The following is a 17,662-nucleotide window of genomic DNA, read 5'->3' as shown; positions in this document are numbered from 1 at the left end:
CGGGCTATAGTCCATGGGGTTGCAAGGAGTCAGACACGACCAAGCAAGCAAGCAGATGTTAACCTATCAAGGACTGTACTGGGCATATTTTATACTCAAGTCCACTGCTAACTTGTTTAGGGGTTTTGTAAAATTCTTAAAAAGTGTCCTTTGGAGGAATTGATTACACAGAGCTGCCCCTTCCTCTGGGATGACTCAACCCCAGACCTCAGGGTGGGTTTCAGCCCACTCATCCCCTCACATGGAGATGGTGTAGACGTGAATCTATTTACTACCCATAACGGACCTAGAGGGTGGACAGTACTCCCTTTCTACGGATGGGAAAACTGAGGCTCAGGGGATGTCTTAGCAGAGCGGCAGGGCTTCTTGGCCATGCTCTGTGACCCTGAATCCTAAAAATCATGGGATGATTGTCCCCAGATGCAGAAATTAAGGTTGGTGGCATTACAGTCACCTCTAGAGGGACACACTCTTAGTGGACTTGAACCTCAGCCTGGCTCCTAATCCCATGCCTATTAGAAAGTGCCAGGCAAGAGGCTATTTTCCCATTACAGTGGCAAAATTGTTGGCATTGCGCATATCCTAAAAGAAGGTCTCTTTGAAGATCCTTGGGTTTCCATATGCAGAAGAGCACGTCCCCCCCTTCCTGCTGGTGAGCCTCAGTCTGACAGTGGGGTGGCACATGCCCCCAACACCTGGGTCCCAGGGTGCTTCGAGCAGGAAGTGAGAGCTGGCGGTTGAGTGCCACTCACACAGCTCGCTCAGTGGCACTGACCTGCCGGTTCTTCAGTTGATGTATTTCATCTCAGGGCTCCATCCCAAGGGTCACGGGCCCAGGTGGGCACCCATGGTGTTCCAGGTTTTTCCTGACGCCGCTGAACTCACATCTGCCTCTCGCCTTCCTTCCACTGCAGATCCTGGCGCCCCCGTGAAATTGCCTTGCCTGCCAGTGAAGCTGTCACCTCCACTACCTCCAAAGAAAGTCATGATCTGTATGCCTGTGGGGGGGCCAGAGCTCTCCTTGGCGTCCTACGCCGCCCAGAAGAGTGGCCCGCAGGGCGGGGCCCAGCACCACCACACCATCCTGCCCTCCCAGATCCAGCATCAGCTGCAGTACGGTAGCCTGGGCCAGCACCTCCCCTCCGCCACCGGCTCCCTCCCCCTGCACCCTTCTGGCTGCAGGATGATCGAGGAGCTGAACAAAACGCTGGCCATGACCATGCAGAGGCTGGAAAGGTAGGGGAGGGCAGGAGGGGAGGGCTTGTCTGGGGTGGCCAAGTGGGATTGGGGCATCTGACCACAACCAAGGAGTGGGGAGACCAGCGCAAGGGCTGGCACTGTTGCCAGCATGGGGCAGGAGGTCAGGGGGAGGGCAGCTTGAAAGTGAAATCAGACCAAAATCTGAATGTCCAGAGAAGTTTGGAGGGAAAAACCATCTTGCCAGTTGCCAGACGAGAACAATCACATTTATCAAGAGGTAGTGTGTGTATATATATACGTGTGTGTGTGTATGTATGTGGGTGAGTGGTAGATGAATAGATGCATGAATGGATGGATAGATAGTACATATTGTGCTTCTGTAGGCATTGACAGTTTTTGGAAATGTATACACATCATTATTAATGTAGTAACCCCAAGGGCAGGGAGATGGGAGAAAAATCTTTTACTTTTATATTTCGTCTCTTTCTGTACTGCTCAATTTTTTATTTTGTGTATATTACTTGTATGATGTGAAAAGCAATGCAGATGTAGAATAAGAAAAGATGATCACTACTAGAGCAGTGCTAGAAAAGCCAAGAAATGGGAAGAGCTACACCTTGTTCTCGCTGATAGAGGAAGCGTCAGATGAAGTCTAATTATACGAGCTTGAGCCTTGAATAAGTACCTACAACCAGTGACGTCTCCTCGTTCATCAGATTCTGCCTCCAGGGGGAATCCAAGGACAGGCCTGTAGTAGCGACCCTTAACTCCCCACCACCCAGGCAAAATTCTCGTGCTGGTTCTGAATTGCTCGTGTGTGTGTTCAAACACCACCTCGCTTTTGCCCAAGAGGTGGCCGTTTCCCAGTGTGATTCCAAGGCGTATTGCTTGACTTTGTTCCGGGGCGTGACCGGAAAGAAGTGTTGCGGTCTTGCGTGAGGCTGTGTCTGGGCTGGGGTCCCGAGTGCCTGCCCCAGGCTAGTCAGCTGGGTCCTGCCTGATGGGCTGCAACTGAGCCTCAGCCTTGAGAGCCCAGGCAGAGAGCTGGGGGCTAGAGGGCCACAGTTGGGAGCCTTCTGTCGTCGTCGTTTCCTTGGTACCTCAGACTGTAAAGAATCCGCCTGCGGTGCAGGAGACCCCCTGTTCAGTCCCTGGGTCAGGAAGATCCCCAGGGGACGGGAATGGCAACCCACTCCGGTATTGTTGCCTGGAGAATTCCCTGGACAGAGGAGCCTGGGGAGTAACAGTCCACGGGGTCTCAAAGAATGGGACACGACTGAGCGACTTTCACTTTTCAGTTTTTCCTGCCTCTCAGTGGCTTTTTCCCTCCCTCTGTCTCAGCCAAGTATTCTATGTTTGGGATATTAATGACTCCAAGGGAAGTTGTTATCATCGAGAATTCTGACTTGATTGGTTCACATTAATATCACCTCTCACTGGAAAAAAGAAATTATTTGGCCCGTTGCCAGCATTTTCAACTACTTTTTTTTTTTTTTAATAAATGTGTCTCATATTTTTAAAGTATTTACTTGTTTATTTGGCTGCACTGGGTCTTAGTTGCAACCTGCAGGATCTTTAGTTGTGACAAGTGGAATCTAGCTCCCTGACCAAGGATCAAACCCGGGCCCCTGCATTGGAAGTGTGGCGTCTTAGCCACTAGACCACCAGGGAAGTCCCTCAACTACTATTATTATTGTTAATGAAGACAATAATAATGTAAAATGTGGATGGCATTTTTTAGTCTATTACATACTTTATTATCATCTTAACTCTCACACCACTTAGGGAGACTAAGTCAGCAAAGACTCTAAGGAAGGCTGGATTCCCCCATACCAGCTACTTGAAAGAGTAGTCCACAGACTCGGTGCCCATTAGCAGAGGTTGTACAGAAATTGAGACCAAACTTGTAGGTACTTTCACAGCAATTTGGCAACTGCTTTCCTAAAGAAGACTAGTGATCCAGTAGTTGAGACTTTGCATGCAGGGGGTATAGGTTTGATTCCTGGTAAGGGAGTTAAGATCCCACATGACTTGGGGTCAAAAAACTGAAAACTATAAAAAAAAAAAAGAAGCACTATTGTAACAAATTCAATAAAGACTTTAAAAATGGTCCACATCAAAAAATTTAATAAAAACAGAGAGACCATTAGCAGTGAATGCAATTTCCTCCCATCTCCTGTAACCCCAAGAAGATTTTTGCATCTCTTCTGAAAAGATCTGACCATCTGAGAAAGATGCTCAGGCAGTATACAAGTAGGGTGTCGCTAGGTACATTTCCACTTAAAGCATGCCATTTAAAAAGTTTCCGTTAAAAAGACTAACCAAAAAGTTATGAGATAGCCCTGATTTCCCTGTTTATTTGTAGAATATTTCAGTTGAGTGTAGACCAATGAATAGGGGACCTACACCAGATCAAGTTCTTTATTGAAATGAATCAGAGAGCAAGTGGGGAAGGAAGGAGATATTGGGATTTTGCAGGTGGATGAGATCAAAAGAAGGACGGATTCCAGGGTAACTCACCCCATTGTCCAGAAGGTCTGACTACTGCAAAGTTCTTTCTTCTTCTTATAATTCCCTTGTCCCAGTCTTATTTCTCATCTTCCTTTCCTATGAGAGACTTTTAAATCTTTGAAGATAGCTAATATTCCCTTTGTTTAGTGGTTTGTCTCTTTCAGGCTAATAATTTCATCAGTCATGTATTGAGATGGTTTCTAGACCCTTTACTATCTTATTCTTGTTCTCCCAAAATTACTCTAAATCTGTTTTGATTTGAATGAAAATTCTTAACCATTACCCTAACCTACGCCTGATGATACTAAAAAGTCACTGTAGTTATAGTGCTTGGTTGTTCAGTCGCTAAGTCGTATCCAACTCTTTGTGACCCTATGGACTGAGCATGCCAGGCTTCCGCGTTCTCCACTATCTCCCAGAGTTTAGCCAAACTCATATCCATTGAGTCAGTGATGCTATCTAATCATCTCACCCTCTGTCGCCTCTTTCTCCTCCTGCCCTCAATCTTTCCTAGGGTATTTTCCAATGAGCCAGCCCATTGACATCAGGTGGCCAAAGTATTGAAGCTTCAGCTTCAGCATCAGTCCTTCCAATGAATATTCAGGGTTGATTTCCTTTAGGATTGACTGGTTTGATCTCCTTGCAGTCCAAGGGACTCTCAAGAGTCTTCTCCAACACCACAGTTCACAAGTGTCAGTTCTTCGGCGCTCAGCTTTCTTTATGGTCCAGCTCTCACATCCATACATGACCACTGGAAAAACCATAGCTTTGACTAGATGGATCTTCGTAAGCAAATCTAGCTTACTAGATTTGGGGGAGGGAACCGGAGACCATCTTCTGTGTTTATCAAATTCACTGGGCAGCTTGGCCAGGCTGGAGGCGGTCCCTACATCACAGCTAAGTACATGGGCTCCAGAATCTAAACACCAGGATTTCAGTCTCAGAGATCACACTTCTTTTTGCCTTTGATGCCTCGTCTTTAGAACAGGGTTAATAGTAACACCACCAACCTTGATAGGCTTGTTCATGAGGAACAAATGACAATCAGTCCACCTCAGTCCTCTTATTATATGGCGTACAGTAAATGTCTGTACATAAATGATAGTAAAAGATAAGCAAAATTCTACCACACACAAAATCGACCTTGAGTGCCCGTAGAAGGCATATTGCAAATAAATTTGATCCAATCTTGTTGGAAATTTTGAGTCGATTTCCCAGCATTAGATCATCTTCGTTTATTTTCTCTTCACTGATGAGTCACATCATTTTTAAAGGTGACTCCACAGGGTGGCCCCAGGGCCTCCTTCCACAGCAGCGTGGCTCCTCCCAGGTCCACCCCTTCTGTCTTGGTTCTCTTTCTTCGACAGTGACTGAGGCTTGGGCCTGGCCAGGAGCCTCACTGTTAGCTGCTTTTCCTGCCCCAAGGACAGAGCTTGAGCCCATCTCCGAGGAGCTGGGAAGGATGGAGGTGTATGTGGTACGAGAGCCCCCGCTCCCACTGCTGCTGCCCCCCAGTGTTCCCCCTGCCCTGGTGGAGATGGAGAGATGCTGCTGGGGCACTTGGTGTGCCTGCCCAGTGAGTCAGCGACGGCAGGCAGTCGCTATGCCCAGCTCTGCTTGGAGCTCCCCATCCTGCCCCGGGAGCCAGGAGCCGCTGAGCATGCAGACCCTGGTGACAGGGGTGCTGCAGGGGGTGGGAGGGAGCCTGACCTCTGGGTCTCTTTCCCTCCCTCCTCCACCTCCGGTGTTCCTGGAGCTCCTTACCCTCAGAACCTTCAGAGCTTGCTGCCCTCCTGGTGATTCAGCCCTGCACGAAACACAGAGGGTGCTGCCCTCAGCGCAGCTTGGAGTCTGCTGGGAGCACACACTGGGTGGTCAGTACCTCTAAGGGTGCAGGAGGTGCGGGGGGCGTCCCGGGGAGCAGGGCCGGGGGTCCGCTGGTAGGCGGGCTTCTCTGAAGAGCTGCATTTAACCTGAAATCTAAGAGACTGAAAGAACCGGGAGGAGAGGGGGAAAGGGATGAGAGAATATTCTGGGCAGGTTAAAGGAGGGAGTGATCCTCCAAACTGGGCGGTGAGATTTTTAATAAGAAAAGGCAGGAAGTTGACAGTTAGTCGCTAGGTCTTTAGAGGACCAATCATAGAGAATGAGAGAAATGACAGAAGATTGTCATCTGACCTAAGGAGAGCCTAGGGACCTTTGGAGAGAACACAGGAGATCTTTTTAAAAGACCAGGCTGGCCACTGTCCCAAGTGGCTTACTCATATGCTTCATAAAGAAAAGCTCTACAGGTGAGGTCGTCTGCTGATGTCCTGGTCAACTCTCTGATTCCATGTCATGAAATTAACCCTCATGTGAATATGAAGATTTTTAGAAATAGAATGGTTTTCCCAGAGGAGTTGTATATCTGTGTTAACACGGATAGTCCAGACCAACGATGGCCAACCAGACCCAGAAAGGCTTCCAGAACCATTTTGAGCTCTTATTAATGAGGACAGTAATAATGTAAAATTATTACTCAGTAAAACACTGAGTACTGCATACAGTACTCAGTACAGATTATTGAAAAAGGGACAGTTTCAACATTGGACAGAAGAAATTGAAATCAGTAACCCCCCCCCAAAAGAAATCCCTTCAATCTTTATTAATTCTATTATTCTATCATTATCTATAGACCCTTCAAAGATCACAGTTTGTTTATAATCTTAGTATAAAAACATTTCGAGCTGACAGTTACTTTTCTTTAAGTGGCCTCCAGGGTCATGGGAAATTCTAAAGAATAACTCTTGGTCCTGAACTAGATGGGCCCTTGGGTTTCTTCTAGCTTTATCAGTCTGACATGATTACTGCACTGATTTCTGTCAGCGTTTCCACCTGCAAGTCAGAGTGTTCATGTGATGGTGAGCAGATATGCCTTGGTACCAAGCAAAAATGAACCTCTGAATACCTGTGTTGTCTGATTTGTGAAGTGGTGTTTATTTGAAGAAGTTTGGTATTTTGTTCATCGTTTAGCAAATGGCATATATTTTCAAATGAAATGTGTTTCCAGGGAAAACCTCTCTTTCTTATACTGATGACCATCTCTTCGAAATCTTCTGCAATTCTGGTAAGACATTTGTCTCTGACCCTTTGAGGCCAGAGTTATCAATCTCTTACTTTAGGCCAGTACTTTAGTTTTACAGCATATATTTATCATCTGCAAATGGCTGCATGTAGATAATGTTTTGGAGTGTAATTGCTATTTTAAGGGGTAGGATGAGATTTCAGAACAAGGTAATGTCACTTTGAGCAAGACAGATCCTTTCCTGCAAGGCTGGTGAGCCAACTGGTCAGAGGAAGGTTAAAATGAGACTAGATGATTCATTAACATCTTTCGAAGTCTTAAAGGGATTAAAAAAAAGAAGTATATTTTTCAGAAGAGAATCTGCCCCTGAATTTTCCTGTGTGTGCATCAGTAGACATCCCGCCCTTGCCCAGTGAAAAAGTATTGATTCTTTGATCTTCTTGGAAATCATTTATCCAGAAAGATTGTGCAGGCCAAAGATATTGAAAAGGCTAAAGGAAGTGTTTTAATAAACTAATGGATAATATCCATAATGATTGGTTTATGATAAATTGCTGAGCTTTAAGTACATCCCTTGCTGAAACAGCAACTACCAATATTGATGTTTATGAATCATTATTCTCTGATCTTGCAGCAGCCTGTGAGTTTGGTAGAAGGATTTCTCCATTTACCTGATGAGGAACTGAAAAAGCAAGATGCTCTACTAATGAGTGGCTCAGCTGGGACCCAAACGTGGTCCTCACTCCAGGTCCTGCCCTCCTGGCCCCACATCCAGACAAGCATGACCCGGGATGTTGGCTGATGTCTAGGGACAGAGTCATGTGGAAGAACCACCACTGTTTGGTTCCTCCGTGAGGAATGGAGAATGCTCTGGGTCAGACTCTGGGTGTCATATGGGTTTATTCACCACATCCTGACCCCAGACACCATCTCAGAAATGTGGGTCATTGGTCCCTGGAAGGACAGAAGAAGGGATGTAAATGCGCATTTACATTCATTACCACCACTGGAAAAAAAGACTGAAAACACATTCTCCACTCAGGAAAGCTTAGTCCCTTGCTCTCTGTATAGAATGGCATCCGTTTCCTGCTGACTAAAGTCCGACAGAAAAACAAGATCTCCAGTGTGAGTTTCTCATCTTAGAAGGCTGTGATAAGCAACACGATGTGTGCTTGCTTTCCTCCAGTGAAGCTGATTAACTGTTTGCTAGGGTGTCAGTGGTTACTTCTGTCATTTTCCAGCCTCAGGCACTGCAATCTGTAGCAGAATTTCTCACACATTTTTGGGCTTCAAGAAGAAATGTCCTACTGAAAACTCTCTCTGAAAACTCTCTTTATGACTCCGTGCAGTCTGAATGACAAAAGCCGTTCCTGTTGAAGTTTAATGTCATTTTCAGCATCCTGTTGGAGGGGAATAAATTTTCTCTGTCCTTTCAGGAGGTTAATGTCTTCTTTTTTTTCCCTTTTGCATTTTAACAACGGTTGCATATGAAATCAGATGCCAGAAAGCAATGTCTCTTTATGACATGTTTTTCTTTAAAAATAGTGGTGAAATGATTCCCAGGTATTTTCAGGGCAGATGAAGGATTTAAAATAGTCAGTGACTTAATTTCAAAACCTGCCCCTGATTTCCTAGGAGAGTATCAAAGGTGCTTGATAACGGGTAATCCCATGCCCAGGATTATTCACAGTGCTCCATATGCATCTCTCTGTTATCATGTGATGGAGATACAGTGATGGTTAGAAAGCTCCCTTGAAAGGGAGCCAACTGTGTAATGACCCTGGTTGTCACAGATGTCTTGGCATGCATTTCTTGATGAATTATTAAAAATAAGCTGCCTCTCCCTCACCCAGTCATGAACAGGAAAGGTAAAACAGTCTCAATTTTCAAAGTCTGTGGATTTCTTAGAAACATGTGACTGTTTAAATAATAGGAAAAAGTGGTGAGGGGGGATGGGGACCTGATGGGGTGCCATTGTGTTCTTTGTCTTTTTTTAATTTGGCTGAAGCAGGTCTTAGTTGCGCCACACGAGGTCTTCAGCCTTCGTTGCGGCATGTGAGATCTTTACTTGCATCATGAGAACTCTTAGTTGTGGCGTGTGGGATTTAGTTCTCTGACCAGGGATCAAATTCAGGCCCCCTGTATTGGGAGTGTGAAGTTTTAGCCACTGGACCATCAGGGAAGCTCCCTGTGCTCTCAATTCATGTGCCTCCTATTTGATTTGTTGTTGTTCAGTCACTAAATCATGTCTGACTCTTTGCGACCCCATGGACCCCACCAGGCTCCTCTGTCTGTGGGATTTCCCAGGCAAGAATACTTACTGGAGTGGGTTGCTGTTTCCTTCTCCAGTGGATCTTCCCGACCCAGGGATCGAACCCGCATCTCCTGCATTTGCAGGCAGATTCTTTACCACTGAGCCACCAGGGAAGCCCCCTACTTCTTTTAGTAGAGCCTGCACGGAGAGTTGAATTTTCCAAAAAGAAGACTTGCTAAGTGTTGTTTTTGATGGAGACAGCACCAAGGGGAGAAGAAACAGCTTTGAAATTCCCTGACATGTCGTGGGGACAGAGTGAAGGCAAAGAGAGTTTGAAATGCGTGCTTTTTACTGACATAGGACTGCCATTTTACTCTCAAGCTCCCTGAGTCCTATTTCCGTCTGTCTGTTGTGAATAGCAGGCCTCCTATTTTAGGTAAACTTCTGTTTGTTCCTTCTGGCTTATTCAGTTGTTTCATGAAGGAAAGCATTCAGGCACTTCCATCCTCTGGGGAGAAAGTGAGGATGCAACAAAGTTGACATCCTCACAGACTTCCCTTCACTGGAGGAGGAAGGTAATATTCCAGTGAATGTGTCAGATGCTGTGTACCCACATCTGTACACTGGAGGAGATACGAAGCAGGGGAGTGAGCATCACCTATGATGGTGATGCCCTTCCATCCTCAGGGAGCTGCATCCTCACTGCGGCAGCAAGAAACCCATTGCATCTCTTCTTATTACTCATAACACATCTCAGGAAAGTTACATCATTTGGAGCCATCGAGAAGAGGGAACAGAATCTCTTTTTTACCCCTGGAGAATAATTGAGGCCCTTTTTGGTGTTAATATAAATTCATTGTAGAATGTCACATAAGAAACCTTCCAGCCCAACTAGCTCACCTTACAAAGCAGCCTGACTCTGGACAATCTTACTGAAGGGGCCTGATTGCCTCTGAGCGTAGAGTTGGAAGAAATGTGGTGACCATGAGCTCTCTGTTACACCTTCTATGCTCACATCATCCTGGGTACTCTGGCCTTCTTCCTTGCCCAGATCTCTGTGCCTTATCTCTTTGGGCTATCTTCTTAAGAACCCTAGATCGCTATTTCCACATCTTTAATTCTCTGTTCATAGGACACTTTCGCTACATAGGAAGACTATCTAAGGGTCAAGGATGATTATTTTAGTGAATTAAATGATGGAAACTGTATTATGACTACTCTGATTCCTACAGACTTCAAATATTGGATTGACTTTTCCATCAGTTCCTAAAATGTGGACAAAAATGAGGCTAGGATATGAAGAGAATGATAATCAGCCTCTGTCTTTGAAAGGCTTGTAGTCGTTAGGGGCAGGGAGTAAATACTTAGATATGTGGTTATAATATAACACGGCAGATGCTGTAAAAGTGGTGGGAACAGAGGCTGTGGACACACAGAGAAGGCTGGTTTCCACTGAAAAATCAGGAAAGGCTGCTCAAAAGAAATGGCATCAAGGCTCTCCCTGAGGTTGGGTGGGCTGCTGCAACCCAACTCTGAGGGGCTAGTTCTGAGGTGGATGACGGCGGGAGAGCTCACAGTGTGCCTCAGTTCAGTTCAGTCGCTCAGTCGTGTCCAACTCTGCAACCCCATGGACTACAGCACGCCAGGCCTCCCTGTCCATCACCAATCCCCAGAGCTTGCTCAAACTCATGTGCATCTAGTTGGTGATGCCATCCAACCATCTCCTCCTCTGTTGCCACCTTCTCCTGCCCTTAATCTTTCCCAGCATCAGGGTCTTTTCCAGTGAGTCAGTTCTTCGCATCAGGTGACCAGAGTATTAGAGTTTCAGTTTCAGCATCAGTCCTTCCAGTGAATATTCAGGACTGATCTCCTTTAGGATGGACTGGTTGGATCTCCTTGCAGTCCAAGGGATTCTCAAGAGTCTTCTCCAACACCACAGTTCAAAAGCACCAATTCTTCGGCGCTCAGCTTTCTTTATGGTCCAACTCTCACATCCATACATGACCACTGGAAAAAGTATAGCTTTGACTAGATGGACCTTTGTTGGCAAAGTAATGTCTTTGCTTTTTAATATGCTTTCTAGGTTGGTCATAGCTTTTCTTCCAAGGAGCAAGTGTCTTTTAATTTCATGGCTGCAGTCACCATCTGCAGTGATTTTGGAGCCCAAGAAAATAAAGTCTGTCACTGTTTCCATTGTTTCCCCATCTATTTGTCATGAAGTGATGGGATCGGATGCCACGATCTTAGTTTTTTGAATGTCGACTTTTAAATCAGCTTTTTCACTCATCTTTTACCTTCATAAAGAGGCTCATTAGTTCCTCTTTGATTTCTGGCTTAAGGGTGATGTCATCTGCATATTTTGAGGTTATTAATATTTCTCCTGGTAATCTTGATTCCAGCTTGTGCTTCATCCAGCCCGGCATTTTGCATGATGTACTCTGCATATAAGTTAAATAAGCAGGGTGACAATATTCAGCCTTGACGTACTCCTTTCCCAATTTAGAGCCAGTCCATTGTTCCATGTCCGGTTCTAACTGAAAAAATAGAAAAAGCAAGAGAATTTCAGAAAAATATCTACCTCTGCTTTATTGACTATGCCAAAGCCTTTCACTGTGTGGATCACAACAAACTGTGGAAAATTCTTAAAGAGAAGGGAATACCAGATTACCTGACCCGCCTCCTGAGAAATCTGTATGCAGGTCAAGAAGCAACATTTAGAACCAGACAGTGTGCTTGGGAAGCCAAATGGCCTCTGTGGCTGGAACTCAGGGTACATGGGAAAGAACAGTAACAAATCAGATTGGAAGGAATGAGGGGCCCAGATGGCAAGGCACCCCCTTGTCCATTCCAAAGAAGGTGAGGTTTGTCCAGTTGACAATGAGACCCTTGAAAGGTCTTTTAACTGAGGGAATGTCATGTTCAGACATGTGTGACCACAGCAAAGAGTTATGTGGTGGTGGTGAGGAGGAGAGAAAGTTCTGGAAAAAGTACATCTTGAAGCCATTGCAGGGCTCTGCCTCTGCCCAGGTGACATCTGTACGAGACCAGGCTCTGCAAGCCCTACAGCCTGAGTTCAGTAACGCCTGCACCCCTCTGCTGTGACCACGGCCAGCTGCCTCACGTTCCCTCTCTAAAATGGGAGTGTAACGGTAATTCTGACCTCACAGGGTGGCTGTGAGGCTTACATGGATTTATCCTGGCGCTGTGTGAGCACTGAAAGCATCAGCTCTCATCACCATTACGGGCAGTGGTCCAGGAAGAGTTAGGGGGGCTCGCTCTATGAAGTCAGGGTGAAGGGCTCCACGTTTCCCTGCGGTTTTAGTTCCTACTCAAACCCACCTGGAAGAGAAACAGTGAACACAACCCCGGTGTGATTTTTTTCTTGTGTGTGTGTTCACTTACTTTAATGACACTATGTTTGCCATGTTATCACCATGGAATGTAAATTCAGGTTCGACAAGAGAATTTCACAAGTATAGCAAAGCATTCTGTGTATATCAAAGTTGCTATAAAGTGTTAGTCGCTCAGTTGTGTTCAACTCTGTATGACTCCATGGACTGTAGCCCGACAGGCTCCTCTGTCTATGGAATTCTCCAGACAAAAATACTGGAGTGGGTTGCCATTCCCTTCTCCAGGGGATCTTCCTGACCCAGAGATTGAACCCAGGTCTCCCCCATTGCAGGCAGATTCTTTACCATCTGCACCACTGGGGAAGCCCAACATTTGTATAATGTCTGACAAAACCAGCTTGCTCATAAATCACTTCCACTATGGGCAATTTATTTAGTTGATGATTCTTTTAGAGAAAGTAAGTATACTGCACACATTTTAAAAGTGTTTTTCATTTACCTTAGCATTAGCACTTAAAATATGCATTTCTATTTCAAAATGAGATCCATTTGACTTCTGAGCAAACTCAGTGCTTAATCCCCAAAGAGTATTTATTGACCTGAGTGGTCTAGAATAGATCTGCTTACATGAGTCAGCTTTGCCTCGGGGATGTTGATAGGTACTCTGGAAGGTGTGGTGACTCTTTCAGGCTGCTAGAGTGTCATTTTGTAACTCACCCATCTGGGCCACATAACAAGCCAAGCTGCTTCCCTCAGATGGGTTCAGAGCGTCTGTGTTAACAGGGTAGCTGCTTTGGGACCGCAGCAGGAGCAGAGATAATGCGTTCAGCGGAACTGTCATGATGTCAGATGGCTGGTACCACCCCCAGAGTGCCAGCCTGATACACAGCAGGTCAGGGGATCTGGGCAGTTCACCCTTCAGCGAATACTGCAGATTCCTAAGCACTAATACCCAGGCTGCATTAGAGGAGACTCACGTGGTACTACTCTGAGGATGAAGCAGGAGGCAGAGCTGTCTGCATACTCTAGACCCAGGGATTGAACCCGGGTCTCCTGCATTGCAGGAGATTCTTTACCATCTGAGCCACCAGGGAAGCCCTATACTCTAGGCCAGTAGTTCCCAAATGGGCACCTTTGCCCCCCAGAGGACATTGAACAATATCTGATGATACTTGGGGTTGTCACCACCAGAGGAGATGACACTAGCATCTAGTGGGTAGAGACCAGGATTGCTGCTAAACATCTTACAATACACAGGCCAATCCCCCACCACAAAGAAGGACCCAGTCCAAAAGGTCAACCATGCCATGGTTGAGAGACTCTGGTCGTGGCCAACAAATTTAATCAAAATGTGATCCATATATATATATATATATATTATATATATACACACACATATATATATGCACATATCATTGGTGGTACCTTAATGGAGTTTAAGACAAGCTTTTTAAAAGTTTTAATTGTTGTTATTGTTTTTGTTCGGTCACTATGCTGCATCCAACTCTCTGCAACCCCATGGACTATAGCCCACCAGGCTCCTCTGTCCTCCACTGTCTCCCAGAGTTTGCTCAAATTCACGTCAATTGAGTTGGCAATGTTATCAAACCATCTCATCCTCTGCCGTCCCCTTCTCCTTTTGCCTTCAATCTTTCCCAGCATCACTGTCTTTTCCAGTGAGTCGGCTCTTCGCATCAGGTGGCCAAAGTATTGGAGCTTCAGTTCAGTTCAGTCATTCAGTCATGTCCAACTCTTTGCAACCCCATGGGCTGTAGCATGCCAGGCTTCTCTGTCCATCACCAACTCCCAGAGCTTGTTCAAACTCATGTCCATCAAGTCAGTGATGCCATCCAACCATCTCATCCTCTGTCGTCCCCTTCTCCTCCTGTCTTCAATCTTTCCCAGCATCAGGGTCTTTTCCAATGAATCAGTTCTTCACATCAGGTGGCCAAAGTATTGGAGTTTCAGCTTTCCTTTATGATTGACTGGTGTGATCTCCTTGCAGTCCAAGGGACTCTCAAGAGTCTTCTCCAGCACCACAGTTTGAAAGCACCAGTTCTTCTGCACTTAGCCTTCTTTATGGTTCAACTCTCACATCCATACATGACTACTTGAAAAACCATAGCTTTGACTAGACGGACTTTGTCAGCAAAGCAATGTCTCTGCTTTTTAATACGCTGTCTAGGTTTGTCGTAGCTTTCCTTCTAAGGAGCAAGCCTCTTCTGATTTCATGGCTGCAATCACTGTCCACAGCGATTTTGGAGCCCGAGAAAATAAAATCTGTCACTGCTTCCAGTTTTTCCCCTTCTATTTGCCATGAAGTGATGGGACCAGATGCCATGATCTTAGTTTTTCACTTGTTGAGTTTTGAGTCAGCTTACTCACTCTCTTCTTTAACCTTCATCAAGAGGCTCTTTAGTTCCTCTTCACTTTCTACCATTAGGGTGGTATCATCTGCATATCTGAGGTTATTGATATTTCTCTGGGCAATCTTGATTCTAGCTTCTGATTCATCCAGCCTGGAATTTCACATGATACACCTACTCTATTGCCCTCCGCTCTTCCCCAGGAACACATTGGACACTTTCCAACCAGAGGGGGCTCATCCTCCAGTGTCATACCTTTTTGCCTTATCATACTGTTCATGGGGTTCTCTCAGCAAGAACACTGGAATGGTTTGCTGTTCCCTCCTCCAGTGGTCCACATTTTGTGAGAATTCTCTACTATAACCTGTCCATCTTAGATGGCCCTGCATGGCATGTCACATAGCTTCATTGAGTTAAGCAAGTCCCTTTGCCATGACAAGACTATGATCCTTGAAGGGGAAATGCTTCTTGGCAGTGGTGGGATTTGAACCTATGCCCCCAAACAACCTGGTGCCTTAATCCAGCGCTTTAGACCACTAGACCTTGCTACCCAGTGCCATGTAAAGTTTTAATAGGTGCATATTTATTTTAACATAAGTTGTAAACACATAGTTAACATAAAACTAGTGATTACAAAGATATTATTTGTATGCCTTATTATATGTACATCTTTTATATGTGGCCTTAGGATGAGGCTAAAGTAATATTTAAGGTTTTTTCTGTATTGACTTAAAATACAAACTAATAGTTTAAGTGGAGTTCAAATATGGCTCACACAAAAAAGCTACCAGGATTGCTGCTAAACATCTTACAATACACAGGACAACCCCCCACCACAAAGAAGCTGCTGCTGCTGCTAAGTCGCTTCAGTCATGTCCGACTCTGTGTGACCCCATAGACGGCAGCCCACCAGGCTCCGTGGACCCAGTCCAAAAGGTCAACCACGCCAAGGTTGAGGTGATGGGGTGAGGGATGATCAGTTCAGTTCAGTTCCTCAGTCGTGTCTGACTCTCTGCGACCCCATGGACTGCAGCACGCCAGGCTTCCCTGTCCATCATCAACTCCCAGAGCTTGCTCAAACTCATGTCCATTGAGTCAGTGATGCCATCCAACCATCTCATCCTCTGTCATCCCCTTATGATAGAGGTTAGAAATATTCATTTGGATCAGGGTTCAAGAAACTTTTTCTGTAAAGAACTGAACAGTTGGGACTTCTTGGTGGTCCATGGATTGAGACTTCATGCTTCCAATGCAGGGGGCATGGGTTTGATTCCTGGTCAGGGAACTAAGATCTCATGTGCTCACAACCATAGGAGGGGAAAAAATGGATAGTGAATATTTGAGGCTCTATTACAACTTCTCAACACTGCCATTCTAGTGCAAAGGTCGTCGTGATCGTAGGTAAACACTCGAGTCCTTTCCCCATCCTGACCATTCTAAACCCATCGTCTAAGACGTATCCTTTAAACTCAATGCCCTGTGACCTGACTGTGACAGGGGAGGGGACACTATTACTTACCCTGGTTGGTAACATCTAAAACATTTACAGAGTCACGATGCCTGTTTGGTACACATGTTGTTGACAAAGCATGATTTTTCCTCCGCCTTGCATGCATATGTGTGCATGGTTAGTAGGGTTTGTGTTTAACCACAATCCACAATCTTACAAGTATCACAATTCAGTGTTTGGATACAGCATATTGAAACAGAGCAAGTTCAAATTCCAACTGGCTCCTTGACCACCTGTGCCCTCATGGGCTTATTAATTACCCTCTCAGAGCCTCCATTTCCTGTTTATTAAAATGAGGGTAACTGACACCTCTCCCGCAGGGTTGTTATTAACAATGTAATGAGATACTGGATGTGGAAGTTTGCAGCACAGTGGGTGACACATTCAATAAATGTTCGCTTTTTGCTTTTCTACCTCAGTTCTTCCACATATTTGACTCAGTCATTAAGCCATTACCAAAAGTGCCAGTCAGGTCAGGGGAATGTATAGCTCTGCAGTACACTAAAAATACTCTCTGAAAATTAAAGACTGATCTCTTCACTGATACTTTTGAGTGTGACTCATCAACCATTTTAAATGTACCTAAATGTCAGGGATTCCAGCCCATCTTTCATTCAGCAAAGACAATCAGCACTGACTGAGTGCCCATTTACTGTCAACCATGGTGCCAGGCACCTGCTGCAGACGTGAAGAAGGCATGGTCCCTGCCCCTGGAGGTATCTAGCACTTGGCTGGCGAGGGGCAACTCCTCCCCAAATAGTAAGCAAATAGATGTTCCCAGTTTTCAAAATAGTGGAATCTCCCGAGAACCTGGGCAAAGTGTTGCACAAGACAGGTATTGAAAGGTAAACAAATTATCAAGGTGAAGGTGAGATGAGAGCACATCCCAGGCCAGGAGTGTGCAGTGTGCTGCTGCCTGTGAACAAGGTGAGTTGTGTGGGCACAGAGGTAGGGGGACGAGGCTGGGGCAGATGATACGAGGTATTGCACGTCAGGCTGTGTTTAAACTGCTGCTTCCAGGCTAATGGTTTTCCCTTTCCTCTGGCAGTGAGACCTTTTATTTAGACCATGTCTTCTAAGTGACCACACCATTCCAGAAGGTTTTCCCCTTCCTGCCCTTGGCCATCAAAGGTGGAGGCAAGATGTAATAAGAAGCTACGTTTCAGTCAAGTTCAGTTCAGTTCAGTTCTGTTGCTCAGTCGTGTCTGACCCCATGAACTGCAGCACGCCAGGCCTCCCTGTCCATCACCAACTCCCCGAGTCCACCCAAATCCATGTCCATCGAGTCAGTGATGCCATCCAACCATCTCATCCTCTGTCGTCCCCTTCTCCTCCTGCCCCCAGTCCTTCCCAGCATTAGGGTCTTTTCCAATGAGTCAACTCTTCGCATCAAGTAGCCAAAGTATT

General features: G+C 45.6%; 1 protein-coding gene across 25 annotated transcripts in view; it reads left to right on the top strand.

Annotated features, from left to right (window-relative positions):
• The window catches only part of PHACTR1 (phosphatase and actin regulator 1), a 295,378-nt gene that overhangs the window by 226,087 nt on the left and 51,629 nt on the right, over positions 1 to 17,662 (top strand). For all 25 annotated transcript variants that reach the window (XR_014063310.1, XR_014063311.1, XM_081523720.1 and 22 more), the window contains one exon: positions 915 to 1,236. Coding sequence is in view for 23 of the 25 variants with exons in the window: in XM_081523720.1 (XP_081379846.1) it covers positions 915 to 1,236 (322 nt within the window). In the remaining 2 variants the exon portion in view is untranslated. The remainder of the gene's footprint in view (positions 1 to 914; positions 1,237 to 17,662) is intronic.

This window comes from Giraffa tippelskirchi, chromosome 8 (genome assembly GCF_054371585.1).
Source record: "Giraffa tippelskirchi isolate mGirTip1 chromosome 8, T2T-mGirTip1v1.2.pri, whole genome shotgun sequence".
Classification (NCBI taxonomy): domain Eukaryota; kingdom Metazoa; phylum Chordata; class Mammalia; order Artiodactyla; family Giraffidae; genus Giraffa; species Giraffa tippelskirchi.
This window is presented reverse-complemented; position numbering and strand designations above follow the sequence as displayed.